Below are 16,541 nucleotides of genomic sequence, written 5' to 3'. Positions count from 1 at the left end.
TGAGGGGGCTTCACCGAACTGGATTTTTTTTTCTGATGGATAATTCAGGTGTGATTTATCGAGGCAAATATTTTGGGACCTAAATGACCATTTCTTTCCTCCCACCTCAACCTCTTCTCTCCTCACCACTCCCAGCCCTATCTTATTCCTCAAGTATTGTTTAGCTTCTCAGAAGAGTCAGGTGTTTCAGATGAAGCCAGGATGAATTCTTCCCAGCAGGGAAGTGGTTTTGAATAAGTAAATTTCAGCCAGTGACCCCTGCTGATAAGGCTCTAGACCAAATGGGGGCAAAAGGAATTAGAAGCCAAATCACAAAACAGTAAGTAAAAATTCTGATTAACAAGAATTTCACAACAAACGTAGACTGATGGCTATTTTATTAAAGCAATATGGAACCCACCTAGAGACCACTCTGTTCTGGTAATGTGGGAAATCGTTTGAAATCATTTTTCTCTTGTGATTTCCGTGTTAAGCCATTCACAGTCAGATCTCTTTTTTAAAAAGTTAATACAGTTCCTTGCTATTTTGTATTCTTTTAAAGTCTTGGCCTTAAACTCGGTATTAGTATTTCTGGCAAGTGGTTGCTACTAAGGGGCACGCTTCAGATTTAGGGGAAAAGTCAGTGTTTTCAGAGTTGGGAGAGGAAGTGGTCAATTGGACATTGCTTGTAAATAAAGTGAGCAACTTGACCTTTTTCTCTTGATAGAAGTATCATGTACCTTGGTGATGATAACGAATACAATAGCCATACAGTGTCTCAGTCTCTACATGATTAGAGTGGAGAGAAGTTTTGTTTAAAATTTCAAGTTGTTCAAATGGTATATGTCTCCACATATGTCCTTTTACTGCAGGTAAACTCAGTTGGCATGTATGCGTGTGTGTGTGTGTGTGTGTGTACGCACCCATTTGTCCTATGTTGCGCTGTTGGTTTGAACCACAAAATAGGAAAGAATGTAAATATTTTCCAACGCTTACAGGCAGTCAGCCACCCTCAGGGATGGACAAAAGTTTGTTAGTTTTTTCTTTTATCTTTCCATCAGTTTACACTTTGGCCTGTTTCCAGTGAAGGCCTAGGTCAAGGGCAGCCCCCACCTCGTACCGCCAGCGTGGACGTGGCTGGTAGAGGTCTGAAAATAAATGACCATTTCTTTGGAACTAAATTAGTGTCTCTTACAAGAAAAATTAATTTAGTGGAACTCTGGACTTGTCTATTTTAAAAGAAAACTAGAGGGGAAACCATTTTGGAGTGCGTGATTCGACCTGATGAAGCGAAGGACACTTCTACAGCTCTTCGAAAATTCCCGTACAAGATCGTGATTCCTGGAATGCTTGGAAAATGGCTGGACATGTTCAGTTTTAACCAGCAAATCTGTTCTGTTTCATCTTTTGTTTAAAATCTTGGAACTCGTAAGAGTTGCGTTTCTACTTCAGGAAGCAGTGTATAGAGCAGCGCTGTCTAGTAAAACTCTCGGTGGTGACAGAAATGTTCTGTATCTGTTCTGTATGGTAGCCACTAGCCCCATGTGGCCTTTTAGCACTTAAAATGTATCTAGTGTGACTGAGGAACTGAATTTTAAATTTTATTTCATTTGAATTTTTAAAAATTTGAATAGCCGCGTGAGGATGCGTACTGAACGGTGCAAGCGTAGAGCATAATTGCCAGTCGGTGTATGTCTCTGATTTTAAATATTCCGTTATATTATCGCCCTACATATCTAAATTTTGATTTGGAAAATGTGACAACTATTCCTGTCTCTAAGTGAAGATTACCTCCAGGTAATCCTTTGATTCCCATCCTCAATGCATGCTAATTGTACATTTTTTATATTATAGTAACACTTTACACTTTTTTTCTAATTTTGCTGCTTTGCTTGTGAAAAGGCTCTTGCCTTCCAAACAGCTCATCATCCGAGAGCCATATATCTGGCAATGAGTAATAAGCATTACTCATTAATTTAAATAAGTAAGATTCCAACCTTGAGTTTTCTTTCAAATTGTTTTCAATTTAATAAAACCAAACTTCACCTAAAAAAAAAAAAGATAGGTGGTTATGAAAATGCAGCCTGGAAATTAGCTTGTTAGATTGCATTTTCCTTTGCCTTTTCTAATAAGTGAACTGTGTGCATTTTCTGGTTAATTGGAGTTGTTACTGATTGAGGTTGAGCTCTTCAGATGATTGAGACCGAATGTAATTAAGCATAGGAGAGAAAAATGTACATTATAGCTAGCTGAAGCCCAAAAGTAAAATTAGATAATTAACTAATTTTAAGTCAGCAATAGTTCAGGTATTATTTGAATCAAAAGAGAACCCATTTAATTTGGAAAGTCACCACAAGCCACCTCTCTTTAAGGGTTTAGGGCTTAGACATTGAGTTTTCTCTTTGACCTGCCTGCTCGTTGAATGCAGTTAATCTTTGATAGAATTTCAGCAGGAGCTGCCTCGATGGTCATTTCTGTTTTATTTTATTTTTGTTGTTTCTAATTCTTATCCCTTAACTTTATAAGGCTCATATCTTCTTTGCTGTTTGATTGTATTGTTCGTTTTTGTTCCTGCTAAAGCCAGTTGCCCCTTTCCCTTCACCTTTCTTTGGTCCAAATATTCCTCCAAAAAATCAAGTACATATGAACTGATTTGTGCTTGGAATTTACCTGCAGGGGGCCCACCAAGATCCAAAACTCACATCAAAGGGAACTGAAGGAAGGGGGTGTGTCTGGATTAAAGCGGGAGAAAGGGAAAATAAACTTTAAAAAAATTAAATTTTTCCTGATTACAGAAGTAATTTATGTTTTTTGTAGAAAAATTGGACCTTCATACAAACAGATGTATCTTCCTCCTAGTTTTTTTTCTATGCACATCTATGTACGTGTGTTTAAATTATTTACATGTTACGGTGATGTGTAATATTCACATACGGTATAGTCTTGGTCTTAAATTTTACTTTATCACATTTTCTCCACTAATAAATTTTCTTCTAGAGCATCCTTTTTATCACACAATTCCTTCAGATACATATAGGAAATTTATGTGAGGTCCGGTTTCTCCCTGTTACACATAATGCTGTAATCAACATCTTTGAACGTATCTTTCCGTGCATTTTGATGACTCTCTAGGGGTAGTTCCTATACGTGTATTTGCACCCTGGAAAAAATTATGCATATTGAAGTCTCACTAGCAAGCAGTGAATGATAGCAGAGCAGATTTCAAATGTACTAGTGACATGGGAGTAGTTATGGTGAGATGGGAGTTTCCTTGAGGTGGTCTACTCAACTTCATCTGTATCTTTTCGCTTCATCTCAAAGACATAGCACAGCTTGTTAAATAATATACTTTTGCTTTTTTACGGATTTCAGAAGTCTTTATGTATAAGTTAGGGTTTATTAGTGCATTTATGACCAGTATTGCTATTTATTTCAACCGATACTTTGAGTCTTGGTCATTAGTATCTAGTGATTTTTCTTCCCTATTTGATTCAGAAACGTACAACATTGGGTGGCTGACTAAGCCTGAGTTTTAATTAATTAGAAATGCTCTTTTTATTCAGTTTTTATCAGCTTTGTTACACTATGTAGTGATAGCCACATACACCTACATGTATTTTGTCCATTGCAGCCTTCTGCCACAGTTAGGCAATCAGGAAATAAAATAATCTCAGAGTGACTGTTGGAACTTCCAGAATAACAATCCAAAGGTCAACACACTTTATTTTGTTAGGAAGAATATATATACATAGTAAGCTACATATCGGAAGGTGTAAATATACATTAACACAAAGAAGAAGGGATAGCCAGGAGCAGAAAGGAATGGTTAGAACGACAAAGCAATACAGGGCAATTTAAAACAGGCATAACAGCATTATTACCTCTGAATTTCCAAGACAACACAGTTCACTGATGGGTGTCCATAAGTCTCATTCTGGGCCATCAAACAGATGCTCTGTTGTGATTAATATGCCTGTCCATCGTAGAAGACTGTGATGAAGATGATTATGTTAAAACACATGTTTGGGCATTTAATACACAAGTTTCAGTTTCTTATAAAATTAACTTATGCAGTACATCTCATACCACAGTGAGTAGTCTTCAGAGTCCAAAACCTGACATTTTCCCTGTAATTCAAAAAACGATTTGAATATATATATATATGCATATATATAATTTGAATGATTATAAAAGGAGAATTATTTTGTCCATGGCTTTCCTAAATAGAGAATCCTCTTAGATCAGAAAAATTGAAAGCAGCCCCAGTCTGACTCCGAAGTCTGTGTTCTTTCCAATATCACACACAGTCTTCGAGTAACATCATTCCTTACACCCTTGAAATGTTTCTCAGTAGGAGTAAACATAATGGCAATATTTTCGTGAGCTGTGGAAGGCAGAGTATGGTGGAGGCATATATTTTGGAGAATACACCAGGATATGTATTTCTATCTATCTTCCTATCGGATTGTTTTTTTCAGGAAAGTCATTGACAAAATAATTCTCCTTAGTCCTGGACATAGAAGCTTTACATTGTTGGAAGAGAAAGTTTGCTGGCATATCATAAATGATAGGGGTCCTGATACTGATGTCATGACCCACTAATCAATTGTGAAAGACACTGAAAGACACTAGCATAGAAATAGAGTGTGTATCATTCATCTAGAGATAGATGGTTCCAAGGTTGGTTAATTCAGGGACACGATGCTGCCACCAACGACCTAGGGGCTTTCTGCCTTGCCACTTGCCCCTCCTGGTCACAAGATGGCAGCCACAACTCTAGGCATTACATCCTCAAACAAATAGATCCAAAGACAGGACAGCACTTTTTCCTAGCATGTATATATACATCTTAAATTAGAGGGTAATTCTTCTCCCCAGAAGCTCCTCCTCTCCTACTAGACTTCCCTTTTGGCCTCATTCATTGTTTAAGTTCCACCACAATCAATCCCTAAATCAGTCACTAGCAAGGGAAATAGATGCCGCATTTGGTATGGACATGGTAACTGGAGGAGCGAACATGCGTTCCGTGGGACAGGGGAGGGAGCTCCTCTCTCCTGAGTTTGTGGAAGGCCCGATGCTTGGATTAATTCCAGCACAGCCGACAAGGAAGGAGTGGTGAGGAGAGGTGTTGCACACCTAGCTAACGATGTCTGCCACATTTGCCAGGGCATTTTGACTATACTTCTGTCACAGTGTTAATAGTATTAGGCCTTCTCTTATCATTATGTGTGCGCTTATTTTATCTCTTTGGTAGATTCTAGATTCCTTAAGGATGGGGACTTACCATTTTTATCAGGACATGGAATAGTGCTTTGCCCTGAAAGGTGATGAATAAATATTGACTAAATTGATTAGAATTGGCCTATGCCAATTGATTAAAAGCTTTCCTGCTTTTTTATTGACTCTGAATTCTTTAAAATCAAGTTATTTGTTTGAATATCAACACCCTCCCAGTAAAGTTATGTTTATTCATTCCAGAAAATGATTAAGGGGCCTTAATCATAAAGGTATTAGAATAAAGTTACTGTGGGTACTGTGTAATATAAACCCTAAAAAGACTGTTTACAATTCTGTTTGGGTGTAGGAGGAAAAAAGGATTCAAATATAAACATAAGTGGGAAAGAAAACTTGTATTGAGTCCATTTTATGCATCTGTTAACATTTTGAAGACTGTTCAGTAGAATTTATCATCTTAAAGATGATGAAGTGAAAGAAATGACTTGTATTAAAATCGCTGTGATTCTCTATTTAAAGCTCCATTTCATAGAAGTTTTCTTAGGAAAACTACCTCAATAATTTACAATTCAGTACATCATTATACGTACCACATAATTTCATCAAAAAATCACTTTCAGTAGAATGAGATAGATCACAAGACCAGAGTTTGGTTACTAATGTGGTGTAGTGTAAAGCCAGCGTTCCAAGTTTTAATTTGTTTTGTAATAGAAATGTTTCTCAAAATCTTATCTTTTTTAATGTAAAGAATTCTTCGTGTAAACTTCCCTTCTTTTGGTTCAGGTTCAGTGACTATACGTGTTCATAATTTTTCACGTTATCAACTATTACAACCACAGTATAAACTTCTGTTTTTTAAAAGATTTGAGATGGTGTAATTTTAATTTTCTCCACAAAGAAATATAGTCCTCATTTGCATGCAGAATGGTCAACTTGTAGGTGTAAATGAGCAGCTCCTGTCTTATTCAAGAAGAGCCATTTATTACATCTTCTTTCAAGCGACATGAAATTTTAAGTTTAATTCAACACAAAGACATGAATGGTCTTTCAAACATTTTATTGTTTGCTAAAGGTACTTTTCAGTTACAGAATTTGCTAAGTGATGGTAGGAACAAATCGTTCCTTGTGTTCTTGTGTCATTCTGAAAGCAACTGGAATACCTGTTCTCATTTTCTGATCTTTCAATCCTGGGGAAAAAAAAAGCAAAAAGAGCAAGTAAAACAATTGACAAATATTCCTAGTGAGTATCAGGTACAGTCACACATACGGCTTCAGTTTTGCCAAAACAATATTACAGCCATTGAAGTTGAACTCTATAATTTTCAAACTTTCTTTGTTATGTCACTGTCTTTAGATACGAGGTGTCCAGGATGGAGGCCCCTGCCTTCAGAACGCTTAAAACTATTATTCAATAATAAAATAACAGTTGCTGCTTTTTGTTGAGTACTTTCTGCATGCCTGGCGCTGAACTCATCACTTTATTTTATTTTCCATAAGACAACTCTAAGAAGCTATCACTATTTATATTCTAATTTTATTTTATTATTCTTTTTAACATCTTTATTGGTGTATAATTGCTTTACAATGGTGTGTTAGCTTCTGCTTTATAACAAAGTGAATCAGTTATACATATACATATATCCCCATGTCTCCTCCCTCTTGCGTCTCCCTCCTTCCCACCCTCCCTATCCCACCCCTCTAGGTGGACACAGAGCACCGAGCTGATCTCCCTTGTGCTATGCGGCTGCTTCCCACTAGCTCTCTGTTTTACGTTTGGTAGTGTATATATGTCCATGCCTCTCTCTCACTTCGTCCCAGCTTACCCTTCCCCCTCCCCGTGTCCTCAAGTCCATTCTCTACGTCTGCGTCTTTATTCCTGTCCTGCCCCTGGTTCTTCAGAACCTTCATTTTTTTTTTAGATTCCATATATATGTGTTAGCATACGATATTTGTTTTTCTCTTTCTGACTTACTTCACTCTGGATGACAGACTCTAGGTCCATCCACCTCACTACAAATACCTCAATTTCATTTCTTTTTATGGCTGAGTAATATTCCATTGTGTATATGTGCCACATCTTCTTTATCCATTCATCTGTCGATGGACACTTAGGTTGCTTCCATGTCCTGGCTATTGTAAATAGTGCTGCAATGAACATTGTGGTACATGTCTCTTTTTGAATTTTGGTTTTCTCAGGGTATATGCCCAGTAGTGGGATTGCTGGGTCGTATGGTAGTTCTATTTTTAGTTTTTTAAGGAACCTCCATGCTGTTCTCCATAGTGGCTGTGTCAATTTACATTCCCACCAACAGTGCAAGAGGGTTCCCTTTTCTCCACACCCTCTCCAGCATTTATTATTATACTCTAATTTTACATGGGAATGTTAAAGAGTTCAAACTACCTACCCGAAGTCACCTTTCCATAAATAGCTCTGGCAATGTTTATAAAGTTCATGGCCTTAACTATTAATAAAGAGATAAATAAATGCATTTTCTGTACAAACAGGGAACATGTGCCTTCGAGTAGAATAATCCACTATTGGCACCAGCTTATTTGGGATACAGTCAATTTTCAAATATGCTCTGTATTCTCCACAAATATGCCCATAATTTTGAAGCCATATATAACATATAATTTTATTGGAAAACTATGGTATCTGTTCTTAGAGGCTTGAAAATTATCTGATTTAGTTGCTTTCTCTCATTTTAAAGAAGGGAAAACACCCATAAATTTGAAGTGACTTGTGCAATACCATCTCCTGTTTGGGTGCAAAGCTGGAACAGGAGCCCAGATATCCTGGCTTCCCATCCAGGTCATTTCTCCCTCACTCCTCACTTTCTCAGTAGAAGATCATCGATAGCATTTATAACTTGGAATTACATTTGAATTCATACATGCAGTAGAATTATATAATCTCATATACACACAAGTAAGGATTTATATATACGGATAAGGGTCACTTATTTTATTGACTATTTCCCACTCATTTGCAAGAGCTTTCTGTAATGAAAGGATATTTTGTGCTTAATTGTGAAGACTTCTTGCTAAAAGCTTAATCTGTAGAATCCCAGCACTGAAAAAGGAATCTAGCAATGTGTCTAGTTTAGCCTCCTCCAGGTTGGATTAAAAACCACTTCAGACAAGTAATTTTCTTTTAGGTTCTTAAAGAGATTTCCCACCTACCCGTTCAAATATTTGTATCCCCTCACTGTCAAAAATTACCCTTTTTAAAAATCTTCAGTGCAATTCTAGCCTATTCTTGATGGTCAAACCTTTGAAAGATAAGGAGAACTAATATTCCCTTATAGTGTTGTCCTTAAAATTAACAGGTTTCAATAATATATATTCTGGTAGGAATTCAAAGTAATTATGGAATTTAAACCCACCGTGAAAGCTACGGTCTTAATTACTAAGCCATGTAGATAAACGCATTTATAATAGAAACTTACAGTACAGGCTTGGACTCACAGAATCATCAGACTGTTGCTACTGAAACTCCAGGGCTTGGATTGTGTGGGAATTGAGAACTCTGGGGGCTAGTCTCGCTTTACCGTTTTCGTAGGTGTTGCAGCGACTTCAGGGTGTACTCACCACTTCCTCCCGCTTGGTCTTGTCTGTTGCGGGCCAAGCCTCCAGAGGCAGGTCAGGAAGCATGGGGGGCAGGGGCTGCATGGGGAACATCGGAGGCAGAGGCGGCTGGGGCAGCAGGGGCGGGTGAGGCTGTGGCTGGACGGGCTGCTGGGCGGGCACAGGGAGGTGTGGCTGGTGGGGTTGGCTTGGAGTCATGGAGTGCTGGCCAGGAATTGGCATCATGGTTTGCTGGGGGCCCACGGGCTGCTGGGCTGGCACCATGGGGAAGTGGTGATGAGGCTGCAGGGCAGCCTGCTGGGATACCACGGGAATGATTTGGTGACGCAGCCAGCCACCCATGGGTTCGTAACCGTAGGACGGGTACTGGTGAGAAACAAAGAATCAGGTTTACCATCAGCTCCATAGACATCTGTCACCTACAAATTGTCACTTGCCATCTGCTTCTACAAGGATTAAATTATGAGCCACTGCAGCTTCTGACCTTCAACACCCCCTGCAAGAAGTTCAGGGTGGAGATCAGGAATGAGCCACTCTGTGCTCTGGGAAAAACTGGCAGAACAGGTTTTCAGATGGTTAGCTCTTTTCAGGAGACGGTTTTATGAGCCCAGTTCTTCAATCTCCTCACATCTAGAAAAGCACTGAAATCCTTCATGTCTGCTCCTCATGACTTGCAGCAACCTTCTGCAAAAACTGTGCTCGATTGCATGTACTCCTCTTCACCAAAATCACATATATACTGACCTTCCCCACTACTTCTTTGGAGCAGTTTCTCAGAGCCCTTTGAAATGTGTCTCCTGGGCTATAGTTCTCACCTTGTCCCAAATAAAAATTAACTCACAACACTCATGTTCTGCTTTTTTTTTTCAGTCAGCACTTCCAGCTGGAGAAGTAGCAGTGTTTTCTTGGTCATTGTGACAATATTAACACTTATTCATGTTTCCCTGTGCAAGAATTTCTAACTGTGTACATAGATATGACAGTTTACAAACTAGATTTCCCATTAGTGTCTATATGTGGCATAGATATGTTACCTCACTTAAAAGGGAATTGAAATGCATGCTTGATATTTTAAGGGAATAAAGAACAACAAAAATAATCTACGTACCGGGTGTCTTATTACGTTCTGGTACCACTTCAGAGGGGTAAGCACCTTAGGAGAAAGAGACATTAGAATACATTTGTTTTGATTTAGTGACGTGAAGCATACACTCACTGATGCAGTCCCGTCAATACGGACAACCTGAAAATATGCTCTATGGAGGAAAGAATAAGGTAAACGTTTGTCAGGTGCTCCCTATGTGTGAGGCTCTACCTTACATCCATGACACACATTTTTCATGTTTTCCCACATACTCTGAGGCAAGTATCTTCACCCTCACTTTCACAGACAAGGTCACGGAGAGTTAAAGAGGTACATGAGCTCGACAGAGGTTACAAAAGTAGTAAGTCTGTTTAATTCCCTGGCCCCTGCTGTTCTTTGCAAGAGAAAAACAAAATGGAAAATTAATGTCATATAACATTAATTATATACTGTTTTGATTTGATGTCACAATGAAACAGATAAAGGAGGCAGAAACACTGTCCCTCATCCTAGAAACACAGGTTTTCAGGTCAAATATGTCAACCTTTTAAGGTTTAACAGAAAATCTTGCCTCAGATATTTTTTTGACACTTTTCCTCACTTGGTATGAGTAAACAAACTCATGGATTGTCATTTGAACGTATGAAAGAAGGAAGAGTTTCCTTCCTTTCTAAACATTATGTATTCAGTTCACGTCAGGCCCGGGGACTCCTTCGTGTACAACATTTGATATCAATACAACGAACAATTCTTAACCTTGTTCAAGTTATACTTAACAAAGCACCTTTTATATTGCTGAATTACTTTGCTCCCCAAATAACATTTTGAAGTGTGGGTATTATTCTTATTTCCCTTTTCCAGATGAGGAAACTAAAGTTCCAGAGAGAGAAAATGATTTGCCCAAGGTCACATGCTTAGTATGGGGTTGAGGAGAGCCTCACACCCGATTTCTAGAAATCTCATGCTTTCCATTGCTCTACAGAATGTCTCACAGACCGCTCGGTCGCTCATATTTCAGTAAAGACAAATGAAGGAGATGCATAGAGTATGAACATCTTAGAAGCAGGAGTTTTCCAGCTGGAAAGGATCTTAAATAACGTCTTACCTGATTCCCCATGTTTTACAGGCTGGGGTAGAACAAAGGTGTTCAGCCACAGTTCATTTCTGCCCTACTATGCAGCCCCCTGAGTGGTGGTTCATGATGGATAAATTTTATAGCCATGTAAGAGGAGAAACTGAGTCAGAGAGGCCAGGTAGGAGTGTTCTGGGGCAATGCAGGCTTGAGGTGACCCATCAGGGCTTAAACCAGGAAGCTGGTAGTGAGAACTGAAAAAGTGGGACTGAGAAACATCTTGAATGAAGAATCAACACACTATGGTTTACAGAGCCCAGGGCATTGTTAACTCAAACAATGGTCAAAATTAGTAAAGAGAAAAATTACCTCATAGCTGAAGTTGATATAACCAGGGTGCCCAGGATGAGGTGGTAGCTTTTATAGGGAGGGGGAAAGGAGAAGAAAAAGAATGAGGGAGAGGGAGAGAAAGAAGGAGAGAGAGAGAGAGAGAGAGAGAGAGAGAGAGAGAGGAAGAGATTAAGTCAATATGCAATTTTCACATTAAGACAGACTGAAGCTACTTTTTAAAAATCTATATAGTGCAGAATATATTTGAGGTCTCCTTTTAGTTTGAACATGTACGCTGTGTAGGAGAGGAGCCCTCTTATTTTAAAAAGATCCAGAACAGCTAAATGACCTGGGGGCAGAAGCCAGCACACATTTATCCTCCAGTGATCTTCAGACACCCCTCCATCCATGCTGTCAATGAATCCTGCTCTATCCTACTCTATCATTTCATTTCTTGATGCAACTGTCGACTAAAAATATATTCACAATCTAAAAGTTGAGAGTTCTGTTGTACTCGGCAGAAATTTTTAGGACTTCAAGCCCAGGAGACAGCATCTCAAGTAACCCTGAGAAAACTGCTCCAAGGAGGCAAGGGGGGAGCCAGGATATATAGAAGTTTTGCAACAAAGGGCAGGTAGTCTGAACGTCGAAAGATTATTGTTAATTAACCAAAACCAGACATCTCAAGTTAAGGAATTTAGCGCTTTTCTATGTATGGGAAGATGCAAGAGTCTGGGCTCACTGAAATCCTTCCTTTGATGGGCACCTCAGCTATCTGGGGCCAGTATCCTGTGTTTTCATATCCTGAGTTTCCTCAGGGCTCACCGCGGGGAGTGGCTGCCGTCTGATGGCTGCTAGATGGCAGGTATTCTTCCCTTCCTGAGTTCCCTCAGGGCTCACAGCTCACCGTGGCGGTGGCTGCAATCCCTGAGGACTGTGACATCCTTTGTTTACTGGTATGGCAGGCAATATTCCATTTCTCAACACTCACTCCATGTTGGGAAGAATGATATGTTTCTCTTACACAATTAGAAAATACCAGCAAGAAGAGAATTGTCTCACAAACCTTCCCTTATAGATCAGGAGGTGGATAAGTGCTTAAGTACCAACGAGATTACTCATAATTGGCCTGCAAAGTAAATAGCACATCAACAACAACAAAACGACTAAGCGTGAATTATCGATGAATGTGAAAACAAGATGGGTGTGGTGAAGTGGAAACATTATAAGTCCCATGGAAAATGAAAGAGTTGATTTATGAAGTTTTGGCCGATTCTTTTCATTATTCTGTCATCTTTTTATCATTCTGTCAATGTTTCTATGGCAGAAAAATTTTAAAGCTCAAAATGAAGAACAACCTGAATAATTATCGAAACCAGGACTCTCTGTCTTTTCAGAAGTGGAGGCCAAGTGATTGATGCCCGACTTTTGTTGAATTAGCCTAGTTTTTAAACTCAGTTAATTAGCATTACTTTTCTCTTTATCCTCTACCTTTCAAAATTAAAATATTCTGGGTACTATTACCTTATATATATAATTAATTTAGAATTACACATAATTTGAATTGCTATTGTCATAGACCATTGATTCTTTTATCTCACCCTCTTCTCTTAGATTTGACTTATACTGTATTAGTTTTGTTGCAATAAGCCATTTGTTTAGAAAGGATCTATTCCCAACAGACTTGGAGCACTAGCATATCCAAAATTAATTTTAGTTCGCTTTCAGATTTGAATGCTCATTTGTTTAGCTACAAAGTTCTGGTTCAAACATCACTATTCCCTCAGAACTTTGGAGGCTTTGCCTGATTGTCTTTAAATATTTCTCTGCTTAAGCTGAAGCTTGATGTCCATTTGATTCTTTCCTTTAACCCGCATTGTGGAATTCTGGTTGGCCCTGGAGTGTGGGAGAGGGAGAGGAGAGAGATCATCCCCCCCTCAGGCAGCGAGTTGATTAAGGCTCTGTTCTCTTGAAATGCTCCTATTTCATAAGAGGATTTATTCCTCTCATCTGAATGTGAATTATTTTAGTTTTAGTTAACTGCCTTTCCTCTGTCTTCTTGATAGAAGCCCTCAGAGAATAGGGGTGTTGAACTGAGGAGTGGAAAAGGGACTGGATTTGTAATGCAGGGGCCCTCAGGGGACTAGGAATTGCCACAATGTAGGATTTCAGGAAGGCAGAGCACAGAATCTTGGTCTTACGGGTGAGAGAGGAAGAGAGGAAGTAGATATTCAAGCTTTGCTGGCTTCTGGTTGTATCAACTGCTCTTTAGGCCACCGAAAAGCAGATGGATCCTGCCTTGCCTGCATGTGACCTAACCTCTTCTGTGTCTGTGTTTAGAGAGAATTGGTCAGACTCCCTGGTCCTTGGTACATTTGAATGTAAAATATAGCCATATGTATTGAGCATAGGTTGGATTCCAGACGACCACACGGAAGTCATGTGCTTAACAGGTGCGCCCAAAAGGATGAGGCCTCTCAGAACGGGGAGGTGGGTCAAGAAAGGAATTCCTAACACAAAATCTTACCCTCTGAAGGACAACGGCAGTGGAGTTTGGAGAGCACGAAAATATTTGGATCTTGTGAGAAATTGGGTTTTAGAGAAAACTGGCATTTTTGTAATATTCGCCTAAGGCCGATTAAGTACTGTCTCTGGAGGCCTTTCAAGGGTCCCTTCCAAAAGTGTCCTCCATCTAGAGATGGGTGATGTTATTTACAATCTGAGTGTCCCATCAGAATCTCCTGCTCCCACCCCAGCCGTACTGAATCAGAATCTTTGGCATCTGGGAATCCTTTTTTTTTTTTTTTTTTTTTTTTTTTACAAGTTCTTCATAGTGTTTCTTAAACACAGAGACATTTGAGGATATCTGATCTTGTACTGTTTTAAACCCTAACGTTTACCAACTGTGGGGCAGACTTTTACTTCCAAGCTTGTGAAATTGGACATTGACTTCTGAAGGGGGTGTTTTACTCACGGGCATAGAGAAGGCTGCTCCCAGGAGGCAGGCAAACAAAATCCAGGTCCCCATTTCTTGATGGCCCTGAAATATAAGTCAACACCCACTTTTCTTATCTCTTCTCAAGTATGGCCGTAATTAATGCTTCATAAAACCCATATTAGTCTGTTGCCAGTAAAAAGGATAGGACCATTCCTTGTGAGGTTACTTCATTCCTATATGGTTTCCAGTTCTGAACCCATTTTATTGTTTCTGGAATTACAGTGGTAATAAAGATGCTTTTCATTTAGGTTGAGAGCTGAACAAGTTGTAGGAACATAAATGATCTATCATTACACGACTTTGCATGCCATTTTCCTATACCTGTATAGCCTGTAGAGTCTTAGAAGCTAAATGTAGCTTATAATTAATGATTAAAAGAATAGAGTTGGCTCTAAAAGTTGAGGAGATCATCAAGGTGCACAGTATCTGATACTTTTAGAACCAGGAGGCACAGAAATGTTTTTTGGTACCGTCCACCTGAGCACTGCTACTGTTAAAAACAAAGACCAATCATCTGAGGAAATAGAATAAGGAAGGAGTGGAATTTAGTTTCAGGTGTTCTGACCCGTAGGACTTCAGGCAAGACCCTCAGGTGACATATCCCTGAGCTCCAGATGTGGAGCAAAAGATGTGGTTGAAGGGAAGGGAGAGGACGGTGCTAATATTCTGTGATTATTGAATGAATTTTGAATGCCTTTTATTTGAAAGATTCCATATTTAGTTAATGACATCTTTTGTTTGACACTGCACTGTAATTATTCTGCAAATAAGACCCTTGGAACATGAAGCAAAATAAGCCATCCTAAAATACATTGCTTTGTGGTGTAAATTATTGACTAAGTTTGAGAAGTATCAGAAGAAAGGCCTTAAATTTTGCACAGGAAGTGAATATCAAGTGTAATAATGCTGGCTATGAGAAGTCCACTGACATTTTTACCTCCTAAATCTGTTTTTTAAAGTTTGAATTAATGAAGGAAATCATTCAGTTGATGGTTCTATCTGATGGAATTAAATGAGATGTTTTTCCAAGAAATGGATCACAGCCTGTGAAAGGTTATTTTTACCTTAATTGATAAGTAATTAAAATAAATATTTTGCTGTGAAATTTGGCCCTGAAAAGTGCTTTGGGATTCTGGACCTAAAATTTAAAGAAATATAGACAAACATTTTGCTCCATTAGAAAGTAATATAATTCATTTAAGTAATCAGAGTCTAATTGGCATCTTTTGAACACGAAATGCAGAAAAAGAATAAGTCTAGTAGAAAGGATACCAAATTATGAATAAAATCCACGTACCTTTGAATGCGCGTATCAGATTAAGTTTCTGTCTGAAACTCAGGGATGCTGCTGGATCCTTTAGATTTCTTCCAACTAAGAGCTCATTATATACCATTCATGGCATCTAGAACAGCCAATCAGGTTTCTGAGAGAAAAATGTGTTGAGTCTAACTAAAAATCCCTGCATCGTGACTTTTAGAAGCTGGGATCAAATGTAAGGCTGTATGTTGTGATTAGTGCATATGGAGTCTTTCATTATAGGCAATAATAGGTTTAACAGGCAAAAATTTCATCAGGCTGTCTTTAAGTCAGCAAATTAGTTGACTGCACATGCTGATATATTCAGATTTACTGTTAATAAGCGGCTATGCCATTCTCTGTTCCCTGGTTCTAACAAACAACATTGTTCTTTACCAAAAAAATGTTAGATGGTTGAGTTTCTGAAGTGTAATCAAAGTGTAGGGTTCCCTAGCCCTCAGAACAGGATCAATTGATTCAAATCCCCATTCTGGTAAAACCGAAAGCTCTTTCCAATAATTCTCTGAGGGATTATAATTTCAGGATCACCACTGCTCTATCTTCTACTTGCATTGAAGGTATTTTCTCATTCCCTGTGATTATTCCTTTATCGCCATTCTGGTGTCCACGGAAAGAGCATGAAGTCCCTTCTCCTCGGCCCCATCCTGCAGCCCATCTGCCATCCAAGCACCCATGAACTCAAGGTTATCACAGTAACCAAACTTTTACTCACGATCTGAAAGACAAGGCAAGGAACATATCACATACCACACCACACACTTAAAAACGTATTTTGATTCCTGCAAACAAATATGTATCACAGGAAGCATTGCCCCGGCTCCCACACCCCACATAGCAGCTCAGCCCCTCTCAGTGTGATGACCCTTCTTAGCCTGCATCCTTCTGGCGCAACCCCACATTCTCTAGTAAGCAAGTCCGAATTCTACTCTCTCTTTTT

The 16,541-nt window shown here is 39.0% G+C and overlaps 2 protein-coding genes across 4 annotated transcripts in view; one reads left to right on the top strand and one right to left on the bottom strand.

The window, feature by feature from the left end:
* Positions 1 to 16,541, top strand: part of ARHGAP6 (Rho GTPase activating protein 6) — a gene marked incomplete at its 5' end in the record, with an annotated part of 486,010 nt that overhangs the window by 334,596 nt on the left and 134,873 nt on the right. The gene's annotated exons all lie outside the window — the stretch shown is intronic.
* Positions 6,396 to 14,316, bottom strand: AMELX (amelogenin X-linked; the record flags this gene model as incomplete). Its single annotated transcript, XM_082681178.1, has 5 exons — positions 6,396 to 6,401; positions 8,806 to 9,168; positions 9,911 to 9,955; positions 11,328 to 11,375; positions 14,263 to 14,316. 5 exons carry the CDS (start codon positions 14,314 to 14,316, stop codon positions 6,396 to 6,398), a joined length of 516 nt encoding a protein of 171 aa, XP_082537304.1.

Source organism: Grampus griseus, assembly GCF_964374135.1.
Source record: "Grampus griseus genome assembly, chromosome: X".
NCBI lineage: Eukaryota > Metazoa > Chordata > Mammalia > Artiodactyla > Delphinidae > Grampus > Grampus griseus.
The sequence above is the reverse complement of the archived record's forward strand: the minus strand, read 5'-3'. Positions and strand labels throughout refer to the sequence as shown.